At 36.7% G+C, this 18,982-nt stretch overlaps 1 protein-coding gene across 2 annotated transcripts in view; it reads left to right on the plus strand.

The window, feature by feature from the left end:
• The window catches only part of nol4lb (nucleolar protein 4-like b), a 296,901-nt gene that overhangs the window by 97,996 nt on the left and 179,923 nt on the right, over positions 1–18,982 (plus strand). For both annotated transcript variants that reach the window (XM_039735087.1, XM_039735086.1), the window contains exons 3-4: positions 415–526; positions 10,056–10,165. In XM_039735087.1, the coding sequence (XP_039591021.1) occupies positions 415–526; positions 10,056–10,165 (222 nt within the window). The remainder of the gene's footprint in view (positions 1–414; positions 527–10,055; positions 10,166–18,982) is intronic.

An 18,982-nucleotide genomic window follows, 5' to 3' on the forward strand; every position in this document is an offset into this window, starting at 1 on the left:
AAGTGAAAGCGTACTGAAGTTACTGTGTTTACATACATACACACACACACAGACCGATGCACAGACATAATTCCAAAAATGGTATTTTCGGACTCAGGGAGGTTTAAAACATTGAGATTCACCAAAATCTTAAATGGAATTCTTCAAGGATTCCAATACTTTCTCGTAAACGAGAAAGTCATTGAGGTCTAAAGTGCTGCGATTCATCAAAATCTTAATATAGAAACTTTGGACTATTACAATGCTTTCCCTATACTTCATATATGAGAAAATAAAAAGCAACTTTAAAAATAAAAGAAAAAGAAGCAATTGTATTGGCATTTTATTAGTTTTACAAGTTGTTGTTGTCCTGTGGATTCCTATGACCAAAATTACTTTTTAATTGAAGAAATAACCTGATGTCTTCCATTTCAGATTGCTGAGACATATGCATTTCTGCCAAGGGAAGCAGTAACGCGCTTCTTGATGAGCTGCCATGAGTGTCAGAAGAGGATGCACATCAACCCCAGTGGAGCAGACTCCAAAGGTAGGGGCTGCAAGACTTTCTTTCCTTGCAAGTAATTTATCATATGTGTGTAGAAATATGCTGTAATTATGCATGTGGGAATATAGATTCTTTATGAAAAAGCACCAACTTTTACTAATTAATGTTTTTAAAATGTTAGTTGAGAATGTCAGTTGTTTGTCCAGTTTACAACTCCCAGACTCTCATTACCAGGAGGCAGCAGGCCAATATCAGACAGTGTGGTTTTATTTGTAAGAAAAAAATTTGTACACAAAAATATGTGCCTGTCAGGCTGCACCTTGCAGTTTATGCAAGGTGACCAGAATTTTTTGGGCCAATCCGGGGACATTGGGGGGTTGGGCTAGAGGAGCATAGACTACTCTCCTCGTGTTCCGTGATTGAAGTTCTCCCACCACTACCGATGGAAAACTTTGAGCCGCACACGCTGCAGATCACAACAGATCACAACGGACGCAAATACGATAATTCACGCTGAAGCCCATCATTGAATTGACACTTCCTTTTAGCACTCATGTTGAATCACAGGGATCACCGCGCCAAAGTGCAGAAACAACAGGTGGAAGAAAAGAGTTGCCACGTTGCTCTTGGATCCAGAAGCAAGCCACGCGTAGACACAGCCATAGGCAGAGGCAGAGCATGGCGTGCCTCTCTTAGAATCTACAGATCACGAGTAGGGACTCTAAACACTACAGAGTACAAAGCGAAAGCTTATCACGTGATTTCTCGCCAAAGTTCCAGGATGCAGTAAAGCATAACCTCCGTCAAAAGAGTTCAAATTATCATGGTGAACCAGCTGTAACCAGGGACAAAATCTTAAACCGGGGACAAAACGGGGACATGTTTCTGAGTGGGAACAGTTGTCCGAAAAAGGGGACTGTCCCTGGAAAACGGCGACGGATGGTCACCTTAGTTTATGGCCTGAACTAATCATGTGTAACTAGCCAGCCTTCAGTCATGTTTCTTACTAAAATAATGGCATCTGTGGAATCTTCATTTCATGTAAAGGCAGCAGATCTAATCTGCATTCTTACCTGTTGTATTTCAAGTTTGCTTACACACAGAGTATTCCTGCTTAATAAAAACGGACTTTTTTAACCTGAGCTTGAAATCTAGACAACTATACAATACTGTATGTGCTGTATGTAATAGGACTTGAAGTTTTGCTATCTTAGTTTGTGGAGAAGCATACCATACTACATAATCTATACCAGAAATAAAGAAGGCAATTATTTATCTTCCCTACAGGGCTTTGCATGCTTCAGCTTCAGCAAATTGCATTCAAAGTTCACAAATTAATTATTAAAAAGAGCTTAATTAAGACATGTTGTGTCATTTTGCCTTAAATAGCTGAAATGAATTGCATATATTGCCTTTTTGTGTGATTTCTTGAAGCAAACATCATTCTATTGCATAGCTTTTCTGGAGGCAAGGTTTTGCACTGTTTCCCCTTTTTGCTGCTTTTATTAAAGAATAAAGGCATCCCATCTATGAATTCAGCATCATTCAATCAGTTCTGAATGTGTTTTTTTCATTTGTTTAACGCACCTAAAGGCAAAAGAAAAAATAATAAAACTGAAATAGAATAGTTACAAAATGCTCCAATTCCTGATGAGGGATGCCAAATAATGGCTCATTGAGCAGTGCTAATCACACAAAGTAGAATATGCATATGATAAAAGATGTGCAGCTGAACAGATTCCATTTGGCACTCTCTCTGAAGGACATGGCTCTTTTCATATATTGGCATGTTAACTGTTTAATTGACAGAGTCAGAGAAAAAAAGATCCTCTTTATGTCAGTGTTTTTGTCAACTTCAGCATAGCCTACATTCGGAATGCAATTCCTGTCACCTATTAAGCCCTTCTGGTGACATTTGTGCTGCATTTCCAATCAAAGGCCATTTAACATCTGATTGTTAAGACTGTTCACAAGTGGTAAACATTGATTTGATCTTTCATTGTGGCCAATACAAACTGCATTCCAGGTATGTCACCTATGTAAAAAGCTTTGTCAATAAAGATCTAATACAGTCCGCCGCAAATTCAGTTTTGGTTCACTACTAATTCTTAATGAATCCTCTTTGATTACTGGCCTATAGAAATTATTTATATGCACAAGAAAAAAAGATCATGTCAGCTCAGAAATCTAGTGAGATTATCAAAATTTGGCAAGTTTACCCTTTTATATTAGTTTGAAGGCTTGTCACGTACACTTTTTTATTAGGATATTTTTCAAATTGACATTTTGATATTTTGAAAGTAGAAAACATTCAGTCTTAAGCAGTGTACTGCGTGAAGGTACAGTAAATAAGTAGAGAGAAAATAATGAAAACATGAATGATTATGGATGGATATTGATATTTTCCATGAAGCTTGTCTTTCAAGGGTAAAACCATCTACATTATTATCTAATCACACTTTTACCATTAATGGCTTGTAGGAATCTAGAAGCTACTGTATATTGGCAACATTAGTCACAAGGCATTAACCTACATTGAATGACATGCTAGTTCTTGTGTTGGTATATAATTTGGTCTAAAGGCCAAGGCACTGTACGTCCATAGTTTCATCTTCTCTTTTTTATGCACTAATGTTAAACTGAAAACAGTTTTGCTCTGGCTATATGGTACACTCATTGGTCATTTGTCATATACACTGTAATCGTATCATGATTGGCTACCTTTTGACTTTTTCCGCTCATACCAATCTCCAAGAAATAATCCATTAAGCACACAAAGGAACCTAAACCCGAAGTATGGAGTCAGATGCTATACCATAGTTGAACAGGAAACCATGACAATTTATAAAAACTGCCTGTTACGCTGAATGGTCTATATTAACTTCACAAACATCTTAAACTCTTAGGATTAAAACATCTCTCAAAAGCACTTCATTTTCTTCCTTCAGGTCCTTATCACATTTGTATTCTTCTCATTGATTGTCATGTCGTACCTGTTGCCCTCAGCTCTTTCTGCATAGTGTTAAGCAGACATCAAACTTTTTTTCTCAGTCTGCCATCATATCTTGGTTATTTTCAAAGATTACATCCTTAAATAGCTAGGCTCCTGCTCTCACTCATTTCTTGGAATCCTTCAATTCAATTACTGAGTATGTCAAGAATAGTGATGTTGAAAGTATGTTCTTCTGACTTATATGTTGCTGATGTGCAAATGATTTAGTAAAGAACCTTTTTATCTCTACAGTCCATCTCTGTGTTCTTAATTTCCATTAACTTCTTTCACTTCAGTCTATGGAAAGCCTATTCAAAAAACAGAATACAGGTGAACAGCTCCTATGTAAACTCTAATTTTTTCTCATGAAAAGTCCTCCCTTGAGCTATAGTTTTTACATTCCTTTTCGTGAAATAAAATTATGTTTTAAAAATGTTACATATAAATTGTATGCAACAGCTATATAAACATTTTTAAAACTAAAAATATTTGTTTAATGAAAAATTATTCCGCATGCGGGTAAGAAATATTGCCATATTTGTTTTAGTTTCCAAAACATGAAGATTGAAGACTTCTGTAAACAGAATATTTTCTTTTTTCCTTAAGATTATTTCAAATATAGTGGTGTCACATTAATAAAAATAACTAATAAGTAAAAATGTCACAGGGAAAACATACTTAATCCGAGTACAATTAGGGAATTGATCAAGGGTCTAAATATTTTTGCAAAGATTTAGCTTAAGTTATGTGGCAGTACACCACTTTTCCACAACTTTTTTCGTGCCACCCAAGTAAATAGGAAAAGCAGCATGATATTTATAGTTAGTTATTTTTTTCACAATGATGCTATAAAAGTTAAATAAAGTTAAATGGAAGGTGAGTTTTTTTATTACTAAAACAACTCTTTATTCATCTACCTTATTGTTGTTGGTGCCAGCTACTGTTTTAAACTTACTGAGCATTCACTATTAGGGCAGTGTCCTGTAATCATATTACATGTCATTGCATCCAAACCCTATCCTTCTGTCATATAATGTGATTTTTGCTCGTACATGATGCATATTCACAATTCAGAAAATGTCTCTGGGATCATATTTCCTCCAGCTCACATACAATATGCAATAATATTAATTAAATAGGTTAAAAAAGTGTTGCTTGTTCACTCAAGGGGCAGCACAGTGGCGCAGTGGTAGCACTGCTGCCTTGCAGTAAGGAGACCTGGGTTCGCTTCCCAGGTCCTCCCTGCGTGGAGTTTGCATGTTCTCCCCTTGTCTGCATGGGTGTCCTCCAGGTGCTTTGGTTTCCGCCCAAAGACATACAGGTTAGGTGCATTGGTGATCCTAAATTGTCCCTATTGTGTGTGCCCTGCGGGAGGCTGGCGCCCTGCCCGGAATTTGTTCCTGCCTTGCGCCCTGTATTGGCTGTGATTGGCTCCTGTGGCCCTGTGTTAGGATACAGCGGGTTGGATAATGGATGGATGGATGTTCACTCAATTCCTCTAAATTTATTATTAGATGTTGGTGGAATACAGAAAACATTAAGTATCAAAATGTACAATAATAAAGGAAACCAGAAGGGATTGTAAGCAGTTTTGTAAACTGAATTCTGAGATTTTTTTACAAAAGGAAGGCAGAAGTTTTGAAGTAAAGTTGTTATATTAGTACTAAACATGGTGACATGAAAGTCTTGAGAGTGGTGATGTTTTGCATGTTGATTGCGCTATACTGCGGTATAGCGGGTCCATGGATTGGAAATTAGGAGCCCGTTTTTAATAAAATAAATAATGAACTCTCTGGCTCCAGCTCCATGGGTCTGCATGCTAACGCAGCTGCTGGAGTTTGGTGAAGTAATTTGGGCAAGACGGTCTGTCTCAATTGCTTCATCGGCTTTCTGCGGTGCGCAATTGAGGTGCTGCACCCACGGAGGCATATAAGGGAGAGCTGGCATGAGAAAAAGGGGAGAAGACAAAAGAAGGGAGGATAGACTGGCCAGTGAGAGTGAAGGGAGAAGAGACACACAGAAGGTTAAATGAAGAGGAAGAAAATTTAAAGACAGGAATGGAGAAAGAGAGTGCCTTTGCTGAACTGGGTGAGGCAGGTGGAGAGTTGTGAGTCTCTGGGCTGTAGGAGCCAGAGGCTGTGGAAGGGGAGCTTCTACTAAGTTTTTGCCTGGGAGTAGGAGCGGCCCGACATGCACTGTTCCCATGGATGCCAAGGGAATAGCGGCGAAACAGATATGAGGCTCATTATGGGGCCCCAGGATTGTCAAAGGCTTGCAAATGGGGATCTGAGCTGGGATTTGAAGGTTGACTGCAACTGTAGGCAGGCAGATTTAAGAAGGAAGCATTGATCTTATTTCATGAACTGTCTTCAGTTTTAACCTCAGATTTGAATGGATTCTTATTTATTTGTTTTTAACCCTCACTGTTTTTATATATTATATATTTATTGGACGGAGCACTGCACAGTTTTTGGACACTGATTGTTTTAATAAAAGCGCTGGCATTGTTTCACCTATCACTTCCTATGTCTGTGTGTTGTGTCCTCTTCTGCTAGGTTCATCTCTCGGGTAAGTTATCGGCAGTAGCAGGTTCAAGAGGCTCCCTGAAAGGATCCGGTAAAGTGGGGTCGACCCACACTGTCACAAGCACATGCAAGTAAAACATTCACTGTACTCTGTGCATACAACAATAATGAACCTAAAAACCTGCTGCTGTTGACCAATACAAAGTCAGGGTTATCAGGGTCTGTTTTCTTTGATTCGCCTGAAATATTTTTTCTTAAAATTAAAGAAATATGCTTGATCAAAGCTGGAAATTAAAAGAAATCACTAATGTAACTTAAAATTTTTGTGCCAAACATACTGTGTACACCAAAAGATCGATTGTATGTTGTTGATAACCAGTCCGTTGTTTCATCAAGGACCATAAATAATAAAACAGCACAGAAACTAAATATTGTCCATACAACAAAGCTACTACATAATAAAACAGTAAATGAGAAAGTACAGATAGAAGCTTGATTGAATATTTGGCTGAAACAAAAAAAAACATAAACTTACAGTGTATAACTGCCTATAATAATGAAGAGAATGAAAATATAACCCATGTAATAAAAATAGTTTTACGTATCAAAGAGTTTTAGAGACAAGTAACAGATTTCCACTTCAATGAATTCAAGCAGGGCAAGGATACAACAAAGAGAATGGCTATAGTGTATATTAAAGAAAAAAATGACCTGTACTTCATAAAATCAAAGGGCAACAGAGAAAGAGCTGGACATGTGTCAGAAATATACAGGAATGAGAGTATAATTGCAATAGAAAAGGGCACTCGTATCGTGTGGCTTGCAGGTTGTTCTTTTTTTTATTTTTGGTTTAGGTATGTTTTTTGTGTCTCTTTGTCCATTTGGTTTTAATTTAATGATTAGAACTGGTAACCTAGTGTGGGTGTTTAGGTTATGGCTATTGGTTCCTGCTTTAAGTGTGTTTCTAGATGGCCTTCACTTTTGTTTCTATTGTTCTTGCGGAAGATAAGCAGCTGTTCAAAAGGGATAAATGTATGTTAAAATGTAAAATGTAAAAAAGCAAATTCAACAAAATCAATTTATTCTGAAAGCCATCACTCAAAGATGACAAAAGTCGGAAGGAAGATGAACTTCGGGAGATTAGCTCATTTGCTGTTTCTAGACACATTTAACAAAATTTAAAACATCCATAGCAAAACACATTTTTTTCCCCCCACACAAAAAAGTAAGCCTGTTATTTTCCTTTAGTGTTATAACTAGCTGGATGAAATGCTTTTCCAGACTGCTGATAAATAAATGCTACTGAAAATGGAGACAGACTTCTTCTTTTTGGGCTCATACACCGTCAGCATGACACTGCCATATCTAAACACTAGCATAGCGAATTGCTTGCGTACTAAAGTGACCTTAGCTGCAGGTGGAAGTACCATTTTACTTTATGGTGCCAAGCAGAGTTGCGTTGCGGTGCAGCAGTCTATTAGCCAGTGAAAGCGCTGTAAAGAAGCTGTCTGTTGTTACGGTGCTGCCTTTGCCCAGTCTGATAGTGGTGATGGGACATCGTATCTTTGATTGCCATTACAACAACTAGTTCTGAGTAGACTCAAGCACAGTACCAACTGTGGTCATCGCTGCTCTTATGAAAAGAATGGAGATAAATGGCATCAACTCAGAGAGGGAGAGGCAAGTTCATTGTACCACGTGAATGTCACTAAGGGAATAAAACTGAATAATAAAAAAAGTGCAAACTTTTAAAGGTAGCCAAAATTTACACCAGGGGTAACAATTAAATTACAATTGAACACACTATACACACAATTAATTTCTCTGCACTTTTTCTGGGGAGCGTGGTGGTGTTGCTTTCAAAATCAGCAGATTAAGTAACCATTTTTATCTGCAGTATTTCTGAGATGAAAAAACAGGTGTTAGATGGTGTGAACATTTGATGACTAAAGGTTAAATCAGTTTCAAAGATAACATATACATCAATGGTGGATTCAGGTGAACTAAGGCTTGTCAGTATTGCCTTACTATTTGCAGAATTACCACTTTCTAAAGAATTTTTTATAATTTTCACTCATGTACTTTTACATTTCACTAAGGCTGTTATTTCATGGATTGTCTGAAGATGCATCTTTTTGTTTTATTCATAAGTACAGGTGAGTTTCACACACCTAGATAAGTATGAAGTAACAACAAAAGAATGGGTTAATCAGAATGTATCAGTATTTATCAAGCTGGTATAATAGAATGGTATGGTCACTGATATCAAAAGCTGTGGATAAATCTAAAAACATCAGTTACTGCTCTGGACTGTATAGTATGGGGCTCACTTTGATAGTACAGTGAATGTTTCAGGTGTTTATTTGATGTATTTTACTGATTTCAGATCTAACCATCCATCAAGCCATAGCTAGGGGTTGGTAGGGGAGAGTGGATTTTGCCATGCTGTTGTCAGTCTAGGTGAAAGGTTCTTCTAAATTATTGTTTTAGGTAATTTCCTGTGAGTGTAGTGTGGTTCTGCTCTTGTTATTCTTTGGATACCTCCCAACCTTTGTTTTTTAGGATACCCTTCTGTATCTGACTTTTGGATGGCTAACTGATTTCCTCTTATAAATACCTTACCCTGATATAACTTTAATCCTCCATGCCATCTTCTGGATATTTCTGCTCTTTCTGACTCTTCTATCATCAGAGGCAAAACTGACAATAGCATCTTGCTAGAACCCCCAGATACCTCATCGTTTAATTTCTAGAAATCTTGCTTTTTGCTTGGACTCTCAGTGGTGCAGATCTATGGTACATCGGGCCCCAGCAGCCAAGAGTGTGACCAGTTCACACCCAAAGTTGTGATCCATATTTTCTCTTTTCTAAAAGTGTTTCTGTTATCTTTTTACTTGATTTATTTTTGTTGATTTTAGAGTTTTCGATGTAGTGGAGCTCTCCCTTTTCATCATTTCTCAATATCTCACCATTTGTCTGCCCAATTTCCTGTGCACAGTAATCTCTTTTACAGAATAGTGGAGGCAGTGGCAGATGCTGTTATGACATTTTTATTTATATTGTGACTGTAGGGGGCAGTATTGCTCCCTTGAACCCTCAGGTACCACGCCAGACACCAGGTAAAAGTGCAATAATTCTTTGTTTTATTATAATAATTATGTGCACCAAGCACCCTCCACTCCACACTATTCATTAACCAAATACAATACTAAATAATCAATAACCAATCCTCAACTCCCAGATGCGTTGCCCACCTACCACCCAGCTCAGCTCGCTGTCTGGGAGCTCCCACAGTCCTTTTATACTCCCTAATCCGGAAGTGTTTCTGGCCAACAGTCCACAAGTCCTTATTCCTTCCGGGTCAGGGTAAATAGTACTTTTTCTTGACCCCAGAAGCCTGTCGCTCTTCATGTGATGAACTTCCAGGTCATAGTGCACAAATGAGTCTACTGGCCTCCCGACAGCGACTCCCAGTGGTCTGCAAGGTGTCCAGCAGGGCTGCGCATAAAAACTACATAGTCCATGAGGCCCTGCTGGAATTCGGGACCCGTCCATGCTCTCGGGAGAGCTCCTCCTGGTGGCCTGGGGGTGAGGGCCGGAATATGAAGCTGGCCATCCATCACAATGTTTTCTCTAGAATCACATTGGATAATTTCATTATAAATTTAAAAACAAATGTACCCATGGATATTTTACTTTGACAATATCAGTAAAATGCTTTGTAAACAGCTGGTATCCCTAACTCCTTCATTTTTATTTTTTAATCAGCTAACTTCAGATCATATGAGCACAAATGGGAGTTAAAGAACCGATCCACTATTGGGTATCTTGTTATGTGTAGATTTTTGTTGGGTTAAGAGAAAAAGAAGAAGTCAAGGTCACATAATCTTGGCAAATGAAGTAAAGGAAACAATATATTGATTTAATAAACACAAGTGCACTAAAGGTTACGATGGTAAGAGAATATCAAGTTATAACAAATAAAATGGGAGGCAATAAGAAAGCAACCATTCAGGAAGTTCATTAAAATTATTTTTCTGTTTTTATTTTGCAGAAAATGACCACCCGGCCACATTGGTTCCAGGCTTGATCGACTACAATATGCCAATAACCGCTACCTACCTGAAGCACATGAAACTCTCCTACATAGGCTCAAATGATCATGTAGGTCTTATTTTGATTTGTATTTTTCATTCATTTTATTATACCTTATTTATAGTATGATGATGAGAACGGATTGAGAAAAGCAAGAGCAATCCTAAAAATAATGTATTATCATAATAATTTGCTAGATTCTTAATTCATTTGTGTCTATTTTAATTTATTTGTTAAAGGATGTCTTTTAGGCTATACTGTATTTATAAAAATTAGATTTTTTTAGATTCAACTGCAAAAAGAAGAGAGAATGCTTATGTTTATAAAAGTTTTTCTAGCCTTCTCCCCACATGGGGTGAGTTGAAATCTGGAATTGTGCTGGTCATTAACAGGTTACAGCTGTTGAATTTCAGTTTTGTCTCAGGCTGAATGCACTTGTATGTGGCAAGGGACTTTTAAATACATGGTTTGGTCCCTTTCATTACTAGCTTATCATTGTAAGGCTTAAAGAAAGGTGTGGCATGTGGACAGAGTCACTGTGCTGCACCATCAACAACTGTTCAGGCAGTGTACTTTTTCTTTCACGGGCTGAGATGCCATTGAAGACTTAATATAGCTTTTAGATGTTTGTGTTGAACCTCTTTCTAAGCCTCTTCACTATGGGTGATGCTGCTAAGCATTTAAAGATCAACTTTCTCAATGATGAAGCAACAAAAATATCTATGGAAGGTCAGAGGAAGGAAGTGAAACCTGTATTTGTGCAAGCTGTGCCCAAATGCAACCTCCTGTTATCACCATTCGAATGTCTAAAGCGCAAGAATTGGACTTCTTAGTGATTCAAGAACGCACATCTAACCTTAACAGAAAACATTTAACTTTTCAATTAAATATTTATAGTACTGTTTTAATGGTATTGTCTTCCTTAGTGTATGCTGATCTCAAGTATGTGACAATGTTTTAGAAATTGGTGTTGAAATCTCTTTGAACAGACCATCAACTGAAGAAGTACTGTAACAAATCTTTCACTTGGAAAAAAAACTCTTCTTTAACTTTTATTGTTATCATATGGATTCTTAATCAGTTTAGTTGAAATTTTTTTTTTTTTATTGATCAGCCTGAAAATGCTTTAATGTCACAGTAAAAAAAAAAGTCTTTTTCCTTAAGACAGTAAAATCATTGTGTGTAGTAGTGCACTTAATTCCACTATGAAGCTCTGAACACATGTAAATCTGTGTTGAATAGTTGGCCCCTCCAAATTGAGCTACCAGGAGTATCTTTCAAGAAATTACTGTCTGTTACAGCTGGGGTGGGACAATCTATGCATATTGTCTACTCTGCACAGTGGTAAAATGAAAATTAAAAAAAATGCTGACATCCTAAATTGAATACTGTTTACTGGTGATAAAAAAGAGAGTATGAGACAAAGTCACAGAAGAGTCATATGATAACTGAGTAAATGCTATATTTTATGGCAGCACATTATCCTCAGAACATCAGCTATAATGTGAAGAATGGTCATGATACTATATCAGTGAAGATTCCCTCACAACTTTTCAGCACAGTTTCATATTTCCATTTGTGCCATGAAAGTATCATTAGCTTACATAATTTTGATAACAATTAATTTGCTGCCCAGCAGCAGCAGTGGACGTGTGAAAGTTTTCCAGTTACGGCTAGTTAAGCCACGGTCTTATCCTGCCTAATTCCTGTTTCCATTCTACTGTGGTACCACAAACACAAAACAACAAACTGATAAGCCTTTATTCTATTTGCGCAGATCCATGAGGCCACGTTGTATGCAATGTAGTTCCAGCTGAGTGCTCATTGATTGTAAGCTCTTACACAAACAAGGACACACAGCATGGGTGAATTTTATTTAATAGGATATATAGGATTTTTTACTTGATATTTTAGATTAAGATTATAGCTTATAGTCCAGGATTTATATCCTTTGTATGTTACTAATTTGCTGGTGCATGGTGCCAAAATTGATCCTTTGTTCTTTACATGGTTCTTTTAGGTGTCTGTCCTTAAAAGGACTGTTCACTATTGCTGCACTATATGAAATTCTGCTTGTGGCATTTCAGACTTGCTGTTTATATAGGCTCCCCTGCAGCTGGCTCTGAAGCTGCTCATTTACATGATATAATCTTAGCTCATACTGTGGGTAACTCACCCTTGGCTGATGCAACTTGTCAGTGACATTACATAGCCCTCCTTTTGAAGTTGCTGTCCCCAGCAATCACTACCAGCTTTTTTTGAAGGCACACAAACTTTTAAAATGATGGGATAGTCTTCATTTCTGCTGTGATCTTATGCACTATTAGGTGGCAGAGCAGAGATCTTAAGTGTTGAATTGTCAGTGGGCACAGCATGAATATTAGGTGCTGAACAGTAATGCAGTACAACAGAGGTGTTAAACACTGCATTTCTGTAGGAAGACCTGTCGATTACAAGTGAGCAAGTGAATCTCCTTGTGTTGAAGCTGCAAATGTACCTGTTTTGTGGCTGTTACTCCTTCACTGCAAACACCGTTCAAGGTCTGGATTTCTGCTTTGAGACTCTACTTCTGTTGCTGCTCTGAAATTCCTCTTTAATCTGCCTTGTCCTTTACCTGCACAGTTTTACCACTGGCCCACCTTCATGCAGCTCACTGGCATTAGTGGCAAATTGACCTGCCACACTTTTCCCCAGCTCTGTGAGCCGAAAGCTCCTCCAATAGCTTCACACACAGGCCAGTGGACCTTAATAGAAGGAGAGGCATTGGTGGAGCTACAGAGGTGGTGGCTGTGTTCCCTCCTGTACTGATGCTGCAAATGGCACATGGATCTCAGCTTCACAATTCACTATCAACAACACAGAAGATTCCAGTAAATCCATTTTTTGTTGCTATGCCTTTCAGTGCTTTACAGAGTCGGAACGTAGGTCCTCTCTATATCCCACCTCTTACAGCAATGCAAGACTGGTGCCAAATGCCACAATGACTCCATTGCTCTTTACATGGTTCTATTTATGTGGTTCTCTTTTCTTAAAAGGACTACTCACTGTTGCAACACTAGATGGAATTCTTCTTGTGACGTTGCGGGCTTGCCATTTTTAATAGGCACTATTGCAGGTGACACTGAAGTTGCTCATACTATGGGTGACTCATCCCTGGCTGATGCAACTTGTTAGAGCCATACAATATAATCAGATATACCAGTGAAAATGTATATAGGATCTGCTTTACTGCACAATAACAGTTGTTTTTAATGAGATTGGTGATATACATAATGTTCAATACTGTGAGACATAATTTTAGAAAATGTATCAATCTATATCTACATAATGGTCCACTTTGCAGCTAGTGAAAAAGAACTTAATCTCTTAATTAATCAATCTACTTGTTCATTTTCTATATCCTTAACTCTATATGCCAACTCATTGTTAAAAAACCCTGTTTCATAAATATGAATATTTGCCTTAGGATGTAATTCATCAATAAAAAGAAAAATTCAAACCATGTAGGTTGACGCAAAGAGTCCTCAGGGCAAGTGATGGAATGGTCCTTACTGTTCTACGCTGTACTTGTGACCTGCTGGGCTGGCTACTTTGAGCTGCTGTTTAAAGCTGAACATCTCTGGGTCATGAGATTGCTTGAAAGGGGTATGTGGTGTTCTTGATATCTTAGCAAGAGGACAAAAGTCCAAGCCTTTAGAGTCCTGATGCTTCCTGTTTTGCTATCCACAATCCAGTGACCTGAGACAAAGACTGGACTCCTTCAGTACTGTGCCTCTTCCTAGACTCCTTGGGTACCACTGGTTTCACTGTGTGTCGAACGAGTAGTTGCTTACGTAGTCCTGAATGAGGTACGTTACCTGCATTGTGAGGGCCCAAGCAACTGGACACCCACATAACAACTGGCTGTTGCAGATAGACAGACATTTTCAGAGGGTGTGACTGGACCGCATGTTTGCCTAGGGAGTTGCCAACTTGGATCCTGAGGTATTTCGTCTTGTGGTGCATGCTCCCCTACCTGATTTAAGTTGTCAAAAGGCAGTTTGTTAAGAACTTAAACTCACTTGTGTAATTGGTAATTTATGTTTTAGATATGCATTCCTGTTATTCTCACAATGTTCCTGAATATATATTTTTATTAGTAAGCTAGGGGTGTTTTCCTCTCTTTAATTTGTAAATACTTTTAAAGATTTTAAAACTCCCATCACAAACCTAAAAAAGTTAAATTCAGATGTTTTTAAACAATATGGCCTTTAATTCCCCTTGGGATTAATAAAGTATCTATCTATCTATCTATCTATCTATCTATCTATCTATCTATCTATCTATCTATCTATCTATCTATCTATCTACTGGCAGGAAACAATCCTGTCCTTGTCAAATCTTTATTTCATATTGCTTTTATTACACAGCAGTGTTTTTATAGCATATGCATTAAGGTGAGATTTGTCTATTTCATAAACTTGCTTTGTCAGGATTATAGAAGTCCAGAGCCTTTGGTGGGATTATGTCATGCCAGGAATGGCTCCACTCTGGATAAGATATCACAAGGCTAAATCATTAAGGGTCAATGTAGTCAACCAAAGAAACATGTCTTTGAACATGTAAAGTCCAAGTGAAACTTAAGTGAACATAAGAGAAAAGGACACAGTTCACACAGCACCTTTTAAAGTCTGTAAAGTAGGTGTATCATTTTTGTAGTGTGGTAGGGTGACTAGAATTGCACAGAACCTCCAAAAGCCAATCTCATTAAGGGTTTACAGTATTTAGTTTAAATAAAACCATAAGAGATTTATATACAATATGTTTTAAAAACCTTTTTTGAAATAGGATATTTTTCCTTATTCCAAATGTAGGCAGCAGTAGAATGACTCACTGTCTGGGACAGGTTCGCATACTGGAGCCAGTGTTACGTGGATGGCCATTGATTTGTTTGAAAAATGAGACCACTTTCCATATAAAACATTATCTAAAGATAATGTACAGATATTGGCCCATAGTAGTATTATTTGTGCATATTTTTTTTCTGTATTAAATTAAAAAATACAAAGGGAGTTACTACAAAGGCAAGAATTGAACCATCAACCCTATGGTTTATAATCATATACTTTTATCACCAGGCCACACCTGCTAATTTATTTGGTGTGATGTGGGTGTATAATTCAATATGGTTATACAGTACTGTATGTTCTTTTGGAGACATGCTAAAAGAAAACATGCTATTACGGTAGATCCTTAATGCAACTGTTCTGCATCACACGTACATCAGTATTTCAGCTGACAACTACTAATTATCTCCATTTTTTAAAAGTAAAGGAAGGGATACATTTCATGGAGGTGAAACAATAGATAGATAGATAGATAGATAGATAGATAGATAGATAGATAGATAGATAGATAGATAGATAGATAGATAGATAGATAGATAGATAGATAGATAGATAGATAGATAGATAGATAGATAGAAACTTTATTTTTCCCCAGGGTGAGATTTGTTCAAAGAGTTGAAGTTTTTAAATATGTAAAACTTTAAAGAGTCCAGACCACCAATGGTTAAAAAGAGGGGCTAATAGAGTGACTAGTAGAAAAGGTTGCATTAAAATGACAGGATTGCTGCAATTAAGTTACTAGCCAGTGATTCACATGCTGATTCATTTTACCTACACCTAATTTTCTGCTGAATTAGTGGTTCACTACATGAGACTAATCATTTATAAAGTTGAACAGAAATAGTGTTTCTTTTCCTGACATCAAAGCACTTTGTGCTGTATGCTAGTTGGTCTTTTCAATACATTGTACAGTATCTCCAGGGCAAATATTTATAGGCCTAGAAAAACCTAGTTCTCCTTACTTCTTCTTATTGGATTCTAACAAAGTAAGTGATTATGGGAGTGCATAGGTGGTAAAGATGTCTTGTATGTTTTAAGCTATAGCTAAAGTATATGTAACAGTTAAAGAAAGTGTAAATGATTTGAACTTCTAATGTGCAAATTCTATAATGTAGCCCTGTTGACTGTTTTTAGTGTAGTAATAAATTATGTTTACCTAAATGAGTTGGTGCCATCTGAACTCTCTAGAAAAACTCTGAGCAGTGTGATGTTCCACACACTCCAAGCATAAGAGAGAGTGGGCAAGGTAAGAGATGTTAGTAGTTGGAATGGAAGTAACTCAGTAGTAATTTGGACTGATGATGTCATGCTAAGAACACAGTTTTATTTCTTATCTTCTCTTTTGTTTTATTTACTTGTATTAATATAACAGTGTACTAATTTATTTAAAAAGAATTTCAATATATAATCAACATAAAAATATGCTACATAAATATGCTATATCATATACCATTCAGACGATTTTCAAATGTTTTTTTAATGATTTCTCTTCAGAGTAAATGATTCCATGCCATCAAAACCTACCTCCTTGAAGCCTGCAGAGAGAAAGGTTGTGTTGATTTCCAACATTGCTTTCAATATAAAGCAGCATATAAACTAAAATATATAAGCAATGGAAAAAATGGTACAGAATTTTAAACCTTGAGACTTAAACTTCATTCCAAACTGGGATGCCAATTTTCTGTTTAAAAGTTGTTAGCAGTGCAGTTTATAATGTGACTAATATGTGTAATCAAAGACATTTGTATACTGCTTCACATTATTACTCATAAGCTTAAAATATAAACAGTCAAAAGCAGAATCCACTATCTATTTAACCAGCTTTAATTTTCAGGGGAGCTGGAGTTCATCCCCCAGAAGTAACTGGCAAGTGTAGGCTGCACTTGCTCACATTCGGTCAATTTGAAGTCGCAAATTAGCACAATTGCATGAGTTTAGGAGGTAAGAAGAAATTGTGGTACATAGTTTCCCCAATAGCCAGTGAATAGATTACTTATCAAATCTCATTTGGAAGCTATAAAAACACCAATCTTAAATTTATAAATGTTATTAACTACTACAATTTGTAAGCAACATGGCTGTTGTCAGCACTTGCAAATGTTGCATTGGCAAAAGCTAAGAAACCTTAGTTGAAGTAGGCCAACAATACATGGAAAGAATCTGGTGGTGATGGGTTAAACAATGAAGATGGTCAAGCTCTAGGACTTTTTCTTGAGCCTAAAGGTAGTCCAAAATCAACCATGCACAGCTCAAAATAGGCAGCAGAGAAGAAAACACTCATATATAAGGGGGAAAAGGCATTTAGCTCATATTTTAATGCTGACGTGATCTGTAACATGCAGTCAGCTGGACAGATAAAGAGCAGACCATTGTGACCATCAGAATAAGAATCTGGCACATCAGAAATGTGGGTGAGTCCATTGTCTGCCTTGGAGTTTTTTTTCTGGCTCTTCATCAGTGTACAGTAGTCAAGGGTTGTAAAAAGATCCATAAGCTAAAATGCTTGATGGCTTCCGTGATATCTGATTAAAGCAAATGGAAAATCTGTATATAATATCTTACTCTTTTTAAACTATTATTAAAATATTACAGCATTTACAACATCTGCTCAATAATTTATACAATTCTTTATATGCTGCTTCTTTGTCCCATAATCAAAAATTCAGGCATTTTGTAGAACTAGAGCTGCAAAATCTTGTTTTCTGATTCCTCAGTGGAAGTTTAAATTTCAAAAGGGCCTTGTTTTACAACTCTTATAGTGTGTCTGTTGTTCCCAGTACAATTTAAAACAATTTTATGAATACATCAGTATAACGTGTAGAAATATTACAATACATTTGTATACATAACTAAAGAATAAATCATAATGTAGAACTTCTTGATTATATTTGCTGCACACCACATGTTTTTTACTCATATGTTCATCTGTTTTAAACCATCTCCTATAACAAGAAGTTCATTGGCCAAAGTTAAATTGATGACTAAAAGAGAAAAAAATGAGGATCAAGTAAACACATTCAAGAAGGAAATTAACCACTGTAAGTCATTTCAATTGGCGATTTTATAATACAAGAAAATAATAATTTTCATTAAAGTAAAGCTTTCAAGTTACAGTAATAGAAAAAATGGACATTAGTACTCTCTGCCTAGTAACTTAGGTGCAGTGTATGTAATAGAATCATAACTGACAAGACTTGGAGCAATTGATTTGTATACTGTATGGTATAACAAGGCTAGCTTTAACTCATAACAGCTAAGTCATGGTTGTGGGTAGTGAAGACTTGCATACTATAAATGAGAATTAGTAAATGAGGCTTAATTAAACTGCCTAGTGAGTAAACATTAATTAGTCCGTGATAAATTGTAACATGGTGTACATGTGGGACCTCAGGTAATGCTTGCTTAGTTTCTTTTCTGTTTTATTTCTATAATAAATTATTTGACTTGGGTTGTCATTTTTCAACTGTTTTTACTGGTTACATCCCGGTGTGTCAGGAACCTGCTCAAATAAGAACTACAAAGCACTACAAAGCACTGCACAAGGAAATGTACTTTTCTCCAACTATCACAGGAACATTGCTCTCTTCTGCTTGGAACATGTTTGTAATGTACTGCTTTAGAAAAGAGAACCTGTATTAGTTAGACTGAATACATTTTTTATCATTCCTCTGGTTTGGCAAAATATACCAGATCCATTGGAATTGTAACATTTTTATGTATACAGATAAGAATAAATTGAAAATAAATTTACTTCGGTTTTTCTCATCTTAAAGACTGTTACTGCAGATTTAATAACTTACTGTCATTGCAGATTTAATAACATTAATTTCTTAATTTCTTATTGACAGTTACATGCTCTAACCCTGAAAGTTCTTTGCTCACCTCTTTAAAATAATATTTAATACCCTTTATTATTAAAAAGGATTCCTTGTGCGCAACGTGCTTAAAAATAATAAACAAGCAGGACTGAAAAGGCAGTGAATAAAAAATTTTAATTTAT

This window comes from Polypterus senegalus, chromosome 14, assembly GCF_016835505.1.
Source record: "Polypterus senegalus isolate Bchr_013 chromosome 14, ASM1683550v1, whole genome shotgun sequence".
NCBI classification, from domain to species: domain Eukaryota; kingdom Metazoa; phylum Chordata; class Cladistia; order Polypteriformes; family Polypteridae; genus Polypterus; species Polypterus senegalus.